This window comes from Bombina bombina, chromosome 3 (genome assembly GCF_027579735.1).
Source record: "Bombina bombina isolate aBomBom1 chromosome 3, aBomBom1.pri, whole genome shotgun sequence".
Taxonomy (NCBI): domain Eukaryota; kingdom Metazoa; phylum Chordata; class Amphibia; order Anura; family Bombinatoridae; genus Bombina; species Bombina bombina.
The window spans coordinates 405,924,687-405,934,920 of NC_069501.1; the positions used below are offsets into that span (position 1 = coordinate 405,924,687).

General features: G+C 34.5%; 1 protein-coding gene across 1 annotated transcript; it reads left to right on the plus strand.

Moving 5' to 3' along the window:
• Window positions 1-312: 312 nt before the first annotated feature.
• YOD1 (YOD1 deubiquitinase) lies at window positions 313-9,914 on the plus strand. The gene is made up of 2 exons (XM_053706584.1): window positions 313-580; window positions 1,579-9,914. The coding sequence occupies exons 1-2, from the start codon at window positions 373-375 to the stop codon at window positions 2,283-2,285; spliced, it is 915 nt and encodes a 304-aa protein (XP_053562559.1). The 5' UTR covers window positions 313-372; the 3' UTR covers window positions 2,286-9,914.
• The last annotated feature ends 320 nt before the right edge of the window (window positions 9,915-10,234 follow it).

A 10,234-nucleotide genomic window follows, 5' to 3' on the forward strand; every position in this document is an offset into this window, starting at 1 on the left:
GTGAATGTGGGCCACAGAAAAGATGTCTTGTATAAAAGAAATTAAACTGCATATGATACTCCTCAACTTTAGAATGGTAGAGAAACCACAGTCGTGAATTTATCTTGCTTTAAAACTGCATTGCAATTTCTAGCATTCTTAGCATATAAAATACTGATAAAACCTAATCAGGATTCTAGAAAAAAAAAAAATATTCAAGCTGCTTTATTAAACTTGTTACTATATTCTGGGTGTACCAAGATGGCAACTCCGAGATCTAAAATAAAATCCCGCGAAGTCATTCGGCCTTCTATTATTGACTGAGGAGGGAAGTCCCAGTGAATTAGGTTGCTGCTGGCCGTTGTTCTGTAGCTGTGTGTGTACTGTCACACCATGTTGCGGCTCCGTTGTAAAAGCCGGGAGGGCACTCATCTGCTGCAAGGCCTTAATGATGTTTCCAGTATCCGAGAATTACAGGAGCGCATTGCTGCTCTGACAGGCATCTCGGGGCCGATGCAGCGAGTCATGGTGGGGTTTCCTCCGGAGACCCTGGACCTCAGCAATGGGGAGGCCACCCTCAGAGACCTTCCCATTAAATCTGGTGAGAATCCTTAAAGGAAAATGTTATGTTATGTGTGTGACTTGCGAGAACAGCCTTTGCTATAAATTGGTAATGAGAGTAGAATCCTCAGCTGTGATTAGTTACTTATTTTGTTTACAGTTGGTAACATCGAGCTCAGTCACTTAAACATGATAAACATAAACATTCGAATCGTGTTGGACATGAATAGAATGTATATTTTTGTGTCCATTTCTACTCAATAATTGAGGTTTTGGAGATTTTTTTTTCTTCTTCTTCTGATCTACCGATTTATGCTATACAATTAATTTATTCTGATAAAGTTACACATATTTACTACACTCAGACACAAAGTAAGCGTTAAAGGGATATTGATTTATGTATGCATAGCATATATGTTGGAGAATTATGCACTGCATTGCAAAATATCTCAATGTTTTAAGCATTTCATTTTGTTAGCAAACTATGTAGTGTTTTGTTGTTTAGAGATAATTCTGAGTATGTTTCATATTTCCTTTTTGTAACCAAGTAGGGACAAATAAAATAGCTCCTATAATGACCACAGGGATTGCTGTGTAGTATGTTATTCATAGTTAACTTCTAAGAAAAGCAGGCAAAGTAAATTGTGAATTAAAATATGGTTTAACGTCCTTTTGTAGTTTAATTTGTAAAATAGTGAAATGTATTTGGTAAATTATAGATATGTGCATTCGGATCTTTCCTGAGTCTGAATGTGTTGTTAGGCGTGACGTTTGGCTCTTTTCAGAGCTGGATTTTTTTTTTCTTTTCTGCAAGATCACCACTCTAAGATCTGGATTTTCACAGATCTTAATGTGGTGATCTTTCACAAGAATAAGTTTCTTTCCGTAAAAGAGACAAACTGCAAGAGCGGCCGTCCTACATCCACATTCAGATTCTCATGAAGGATCCAAAAGCACATATTTAATAAATGACTTCAAATGTGACATTTTATGCATTTAACTAGATATATAAGCATTTATAATTTTATTTTTTTCTAGGTGACACACTCATTGTGGAGGAAGATAAAAATAGACAAAACACTGCACCATCACCTGCCTCAAAACAGTGTATCAACAGCCAAACTGAATCAACATCTCCAATTATTGCACGACGAGTAGTTCCTGCTGACAACTCCTGCCTCTTCACCAGCATTTACTATGTGGTGGAGGGTGGTGTGTATGATCCAGCCTGCGCTCCAGAAATGCGTAATCTCATTGCAGAGATTGTGTCCAGTGATCCAACATGTTACTCCGAAGCTGTGTTAGGAAAAAGCAACGAAGAATACTGTGCATGGATCAGACGTGAAGATACATGGGGAGGAGCCATAGAAGTTTCCATCCTGTCTAAATTTTACCAATGTGAAATTTGTGTAGTAGATACCCAGACAGTGAGGATAGACAGATTTGGAGAAGATGCAGGTTATACCAGACGGGTTATGTTGATATATGATGGGATTCACTATGATCCCTTGCAAAGGCAGTTTCCAGATCCAGATATGCCTCCCATGACCGTTTTTTCCACCTCAGATGATCCAGCCCTTGTCCAAGCTTTGGAGCTTGCAGAAGATGCTAGGAGGAAGAGGCAGTTTACAGATGTGAACCGCTTTGCACTGCGTTGCATAGTGTGCCAGAAAGGGCTAACTGGGCAATCTGCAGCAAGGGATCATGCTAAGGAGACTGGGCACACTAATTTTGGAGAGGTGTAGTCAACCACCCTTTCAACATGGTCCAATAAATTGGTGTCCACTACCTCAGATGCTTTTACCTGGGCCTAGGTCAAGCTGTCTAAATGCATTATTTCTCTTCTTGGCCAAAGCAAAGCAACTCGTTAATGCTTTAAAGTTGCAGGAAAATTTAGAGCTTAGCTTATACCACCAACTGATCCTCACCTTTCTCCTTTCAGCAAGGCCTGCCAAACTGCTTAATACAGGCAAATGAGTAAACCTTTTATAGTTCTTGCTTAGATAATTGTACTTTACGTATTAATAATTAGGACCACCCACTTTTCTTGCACACACTATCTGAAGTATAGATATATTCATAAAGTTTACCACAGGTCTTTATTTGTTCAATTACACCTGCTATACTATTACAAGGTATTACAGAACTTAAGTGAATCTGTAGTTCAACAAATCAGACTGCTTCACTGAAGTGTTTTTGGTTAAAGACTAAATACTACCACCTAGACCAGTGATTCATAAACCAGGGTGTAAAGACTCTGTGGTGTCACTGCTCTCATCTGTCACACAGAATTGAGATTGAAAATATTTCAATTTGCTCATAGCATACACACCATAATAGTTTAGAGGCGCATTGTAAAATATTAAAGGAGCATTCCAGAGTAAAAAAAATTCTGGCACTGTTAAAGGGACATATAATAATTTCTTGATATATGCATAGTATATAAGCAATTAAATTATTTTTAAAAAGTTAGGAAATTTTCCATTGTTCTGAAGTTCAGGGCATACATTTAAGAATATTTTATCCACTGCTGAGGGCAAGTAGGTACAGATATAAATGAGCTACTACAGTGATCAAACAAAAACTGTGTAGAACGTAGCAGGGTTAAGCTTTTAAAATGTGGAGTATGCACTTCCAACTCTTGTGAGAATGGGAAATTCCACACATTTTAGAATTAAATTACACAAAAAGGTTTAGATTAAATGAAGTGTGTGTATATGTATGTTTGTTATATAGTATTGTTATCTGTTGACATTATAGTGGAGGGACATTAAACGCTAAACAAATGCTAAATAGAAAAATAAGTATACAGTTTTAGTGTCTAAAACAATGGTAGCTGCCATGTTGCAACTTAGGTTACCTTCTCTGCTGTGGCCAATTAGGGACAGTTATAAATAGGTCACTCGAGTGTGCAGCCAATGGCTGTGTGGAATATAAGTGTTCTGCACTTCTATTTCTAACAGAAAAGCTTGCAATTTCCAATTGGAATTACAGGAAAGGGGGACAAAATAAATAATTCCACACATAGATTTAGATGTGTGTTTGATCATTTTATATTATAATTTCAAAGTGTTTAATATCCCTTAAAAGTGTTTTTCTGTTTATTGCGTGTTAGAGTATTTTGAAATATGAAAAATATTTTAGAATACTTAAATTTTATTTACACATTATTTAAAATTAAACTTTGATCCTTGAGAGTGTACAAGTATGAATTTCCTGTTAATTTCAGTATTAATTTAAACCGCTTTAATCTAACTTTTTATCTAAAAATATAATAGGTTTTATCTTAATGTTGCATTAAAGGGATGTTGCATAGATTTTAAAAAAGTGGATCAGTCGTGTGCCCAAGCAGCAAAGGCTACAAATCACTTAACTAGATGGAATGCTTTTCTTGACAAATGCGTGTGCATCTGATTTTGCATATTAAGAGTTTCAAACCATGGCTTTACCAGGGAGTTAGACAATGCTCAGCATTAAATTATACTTTATATCATTTAAATTTATCGTTACAAATTATCACTTCATGGAAACATCATTTTTTTTTTTCTCCATATAGTAGTTTATTGCAAAAACACTTCTAATTGCATTTATGTCTTTCAAAAATAATCCATAAAAGTTATGTTTATAATGGGGAGGCAAAACCTATGTAATGTTTTAAACATGCCCTTTTATAAACCTTAAAAATGTGATATTAGGCCCATTCCATGAGCGAGAGATATGTATACACTTTGCAATTTGCACCTGGGTATTTACAGAGTAAATTGCACCCACTTTTTAAGTGGTTTACTTTATACAACACAAAGATATATATTTTCTTTTCCATGCTTTAAAGAGTTCTATTATTTTTAAGTAGGTTTCTGTCACAGAGATCTAAATACTGTGAATTATAGTTTGCTCTGGCCACGAAGAGGTTTTTGTTTTGTTTTTTTAGCTTGCAGTATTTACACTAACTTTGTTACTCTTTTGTAGCTTCAAAAGAAATCTAAATAAATTATAATTCTGCCAATTCCTTAATAAGAAGTGTAGCAGGTTCCTTCAACATCAGAAACTGCTACATTATGGAAAGTTCAAGAAACACAGTGGCTTAGATTTATTGCAGTTTTAACAAATCATACGTGTACTTTTTTAATTTTATTTTTTTAGCTACTACCTGGTAGTGAATCTTACAACTTCATTAGTCTCAATGATAATGCCTTCTATTCATTATACCATTTATTAGATGACTCAACCTGCATCTGCAAATCAAGCCTGAACATATGATGTTCCTTTAGAGAGACGATTTCCCAATCTCCTAACCATTGCTTGAAAATTTTCTTTGCATGAAAAATATTTTGGACTCCAGTTTCCATTATATGTGAAACTGCAATCATTAAATTATTCAGTGGAGAAAAGCGGAGTAGTTGCTCTTTATTGGTTATAGCATCAAGCTATAAATATCCCTTAGCGGATCATCTCCCAGTGACGATTCTAGTTGCTGCATCCAACAAACCATATGGACTACTATTTTAATGTATTTACAACAACAAAATGAGACAACATTGAAGACTTTTCTAACCAGAATATGCACCACAAAGCCTGTATTTAATTGTTATTTATTCATTTTCATTGAGTACATCTGTCTCATCGCTTGTACATGAAAGTACTGTTTTTTTACATTGTTTATCAAATCCATCGCTGCTAATATCCATCTTCTGTAGTATTCGTGGTGCAGTATTTTTAAAAACTGCTTCACAGCAGGATATGAGCCTTAATAAAGCTGCATTAGACTCCAAACAGAATATCATCAGTCACTTCAAAGTGGAACAGAAAAATAAGTGTTGAAATATGGCAGTCAGACCATATCCTCTACTGCGTGCCTATGGGTGTAGCGGTTTGATGCACATTTATGTTTTTAATGCTGTTTATATTTTTGTTATTACATGCCGTGCTGGAGAAGTTACAAAGTTTCAGAACAAGTTTTTAAGTTTGAATCATTTGTTTATATTTCTATTGTTAATGTTTCATTTTGAAAATATCAGGTAGCAATTTTATCAATTTAGCTAGGTGGTGTGTTAGATTAAAGGGATACTAAACCCTATTTTTTTTCTTTTCTTTCACTATTCAAATAGAGCATACAATTTTAAGCAACTTTCTAATTAACTCCTATTAAATTTTCCTCGTTCTCTTGCTATCTTTATTTGAAAAGCAGGAATTTAAAGCTTAGGTGCTGGCCCATTTTAGGTTCAGCACCCTGGATAGCACTTGCTTGATTGGTGGTTACATTTAACCACCAATCGGCAAGCGCCACCCAGGTGCTGATTCAAAAATGGGCCGGCTCCTAAGTTTTGCTTATCAATTTTTCTTCGTTCTTTTACTATCTCTTTATTTGAAAATAGGAGTAAATTAGAAAGTTGCTTAAAATTGCTATCTGACTCATGAAAGAAAAAGATAGGGTTTAGTATCCCTTCAAGACTAATTTTATTAGCTTTCCACTGTTTTTTTAAGAGACAATTGTAATTGTCTAGCACTTGTGCTTTGTCACATCCAGCAATTGAACAGTTTGTGTTACTACAAAAAACAAAATATTTATAAGAATAAATAAAATAAAAAAATCATGGGAATTTGAGGCCTAAAATGTAGCTGTATATGTTAAATCCTAATGAAGTTGTTTTCTTTTTGATAAGTTGAGTATAGTACTAGAACATGTCTTTTTATTAAAGGCCCCATATTTTCACAAAAACCTTGCTTGATCATGGATTCTGGGATAAAATCTAATTTACTCGAATATATTACTGTATGAACATTTTATTAAAAAAAAATAACACTAAGTGGAAGGCAATTTCTATCAGCAGAAATACAACTTTAATTGGTATTTCCACTGATAGATATCCAGTGCCTAATGATTTATAGGAAGTATTTAAATAAGTTAAAAATGTTATGTAAATGGATAATGCTGCCTACAAATGGTGCTTATTAATGTTACAGCTTAAACCTCTTGCCTTTAACTGTTGTATTCACACTAAACCCAATTGTAATCTGTTGCTACAAGCAGTATTACTGTCCTGTTTAAATAAGCTATATTTATTGAGGATCTTTTTTTTTTTTTTTTGTTACACTTGTTTTAGACTCTTATATGACTGGCACATTTCATGAAAGTTTGGCTCCCTTATTTCATTCACCAAATATCCCAATCAGGTTTTAAGAGACATTCAATTAAAAATGTGATTTCCCGTAAACTGTTTAATTATGCATTGTGATAATACTCTGCATTGCCTATTAATTATATATGTAATTTAAATCTTTAAAATTGTATTTTTTTTTTCCCAACTACCCCCAAAGACGCTAGCATTACGCAAGTGGATATTTAAAAGCCCGACCCATCTATGCACTGAATAAACATTGCTTGATATATGTAGCAACTCATTTCTGTGTCCCTACTTGGCCACAGCAAAACAGATGAGCTGAACATGAAAGTTCTTTTTGGGGGGGTATGTTTGTGGGCTACCAACCAATACAAATTTAGCATTGATTAAATACTTTAAAATATTTGTTTTGTATGGACATAGTTTTGCAAAGTACAGTGTAATTGATGGGTATATAAAACAATGACCCAATGTCCTCCTTGATGGCAAACACAGGGGATAGATTCAGACTGAAGTAAGGGGCTCTTAAACTGAGAAATGTATTACTTTACTTTCTGAGAGTAGGTTACAGATCTAGAAGTGTTTAGAAAAATCTGTTTGTCAATTGCCTTCATGTTATAGGTAGGTTTATGTGCCTGTTGTCATTATTATTAGTTGGTATATCCTCTATTTTGTTCACAATTCCTTTCTGGTTTTACTAGTTGCAGTTTTGTGTGGTTGTGTGTGATGCTCATCTCGTATCTAATCAGTACCAGTTGTTTAGCAAGTTAGAAAAGTATATAAATTACTGCAGAATATTAAAAGCTTTTCTTGCTTAAAATGTTAAAATGATGCATTTTAAGTGATGATAAAATGTGCATGCAGCTAAAATAAAGTTACCAGCCATTTTATTTAGGAAACTTCATATATATATTTTTTTATTCTAATTTTATATCCCTGTAATATATACAGTATTATATCTCCCAGCTGCTTTTAATGGATTTACTACACAAAGAAAGCAGAAATTAATTAGCTTAAAATAAAACAGACATCTTTGAACTAGATGTTGTATGAGCTTACTGGGACATGAAACCCACATTTTTTTCTTTCATAATTCGGATGGAGCGTACAATTTTTCAATTTATTTCTGTTTAATTTGTTCTCTTTGTAGCCTTTGTTGAAAAGTATATCTAGGTAGGCTCAGAAGCTGCAGATTGGTGGCTGCACATATATGCCGCATGTCATCGGCTTTTTAACTATCTCCCAATTTTGATGCTAAAGTGCCCGGTTTTTAAAAATTTGATTAAAACAGGGGGACTTTAATTCATCAAAATTTACATTTCACTTGTGTTGTGAAAAAAATACTTACCTTTTAATCTTGACAGCAGCTCCAGCTTCCTCCGGTCGTTGCAAGCCATATCTGACGTCAGAAATGATGGATAGGTCATCCTCCAATCACGGCTTTCCCCCCCCCCCCCCCCGGGGTGAATCAGTGTCTGATTTAACGCCGTGATTGGAGGAAGCTGGATTCCTCATTTTAGGCCCAGGAAGAGGCTTTGCGACGGGTGGAGGAAGCTGGAGCTGCTATCACATTTAAAAGGTAAGTTGTTTCTTTGTTTTTTTTTCACAACAGGAGTGAAATTTAAATGTTGATGAATTAAAGTGCCCCTGTTTTTAATCAAATTTTTAAAAACCGGGCACTTTAGCATCAAAATTGACATTCACTTTAAATAGTACTCTGTGTGAACCAAGAAATATACATTTGGGATTTCATGTCCCTTTAGGTACATGTATGCCATCTTTTAATACGTATTGTTAAAGGGACAGTCAACATTATTAAAGATTTCAGCACTCAAATACTTGCTATAAATTATGTACAATTGCTCTTTAGATAGATATATACACATAAAGTGTTTATACCTTCAAAGTTGCCCTGCAGTGGCTTGTTTCGGGTGCCCGATGTATGCTGCTTTTTTATTTAAAATAGTATTATGTGTTTCTGCTAATCCAAAGGTAAAAATTCATGCTAAGCTTGCATTTAGCTGCACGCTCACACAGACAGAGCTGCCTCACAGAAAACAAATATGGCAGGTGGGTAATTTCTGTGCACATTTCAGTAATTAAAGAGCAATTGTATATTATTTATAGTAATGATTCAGGGGGTAACTACCATTGGTCAAGCAAATGCAGTGGCACCAGGGCCTGTGTCTATACATGGGTGTGTGCAGAATGTATACAATCCTGATGATTCAGGGGAGGCTTATTTTTCCAGGTTGCAGATCTAAATAAAATAAAGTATGGGGTCCCTTTAAATAAACTTAAGGACCTTAAAGTGAATGTAAAGTTTAATGAATAAGTGCCCGTTTTTTTTAAAAATACTCTTAAAAAGGGGCAGCCGGATTAAGAGTATGTTTAAAAACCGGGCACTTATTCATTAAACTTTACATTCACTTAAAGAAACATTTATTAATCTCAAGTCATTCAGTAAAAAATCAGATAACTCAATGCAGCTTTATTTTAAGATAGCTTAAAGGGGCAGTAAACTTACACGTTATATAATTCTGCACATAGTGCAGAATTATATAACATTGGCTTACCGGCACATTTCTACTTTAAGGAATTGCAGAGAAATTGTATCTAAAACCTCTTATTACCAAAACGCCACTCCTTGCTCTACTGAGCGGGTCTGGATTTTACACAGCGCATCTCTGCAACACTGTGTGCCTGGTCGCGCCATTAAAATGAATGTAGCTCGCTGCCGCTCTGTGTGCCTATAAATCAGGAAAGCTAACAAAGGTACAACAGAGTATCAGGTAGATATGTCAGACCTGGGTGATTGTGACTCTTTAGATTAACCAATGAAAATTTCAAAATGGAAAAGCTGTTAACCCTATTTTAGCTGTATATATGTTGCAATTATAGGTACATATTGTTTGCTGTAAACATAGTTGTTATAATTTTCTAGTTTACTTTCCAATGATCCCTATAAAATGACATTACATATGCAATTTTATAACCTGTTTAATGCCACAAGGGCCTGAAATATTGATGTTAATTAATTATTTTTTTTAAGTACTCATACTAGAGTCTTAATACTCTACCATAACATTGCCAAAGGTGCTGCTGGAGTCTGGAACTGCTTGACAATGACTTATGTTTGAGTTGTGATTTTTTTTTAATTTATTTAAAGCTACAGATAAAAATAAATAAAAATGATAAGCTGTGTTTTTTTTTTTTTGGCTTTTTATTTAAATAAAATGAATTTAAGTCCGTGTTCTGTTCACCTTTATTTCTTACATTTTGTGTGTGTGTGTGTGTGTGTGTGGGGGGGGGGTTTTCTTTAATTATTTTTCTGAATTATATAATGTGACTAAATAGTTGTTACACAACTATGGTGATATTTCCTTCTCTCTATTTAAAGGTAGGATATATTCAGATGTGATTGGGTAATTGCCAGTAATTAGCAATGCATTGTAATTTAGTAAGGTTTGCTACCTCTGACAGTGATGGGTTTGTAGCTAGCTTCAAAGTTCTCCCCAACTTAAAGATGAAACTCAAATTACAGCAAAGGCTGACTTTTATATAAAAATAAA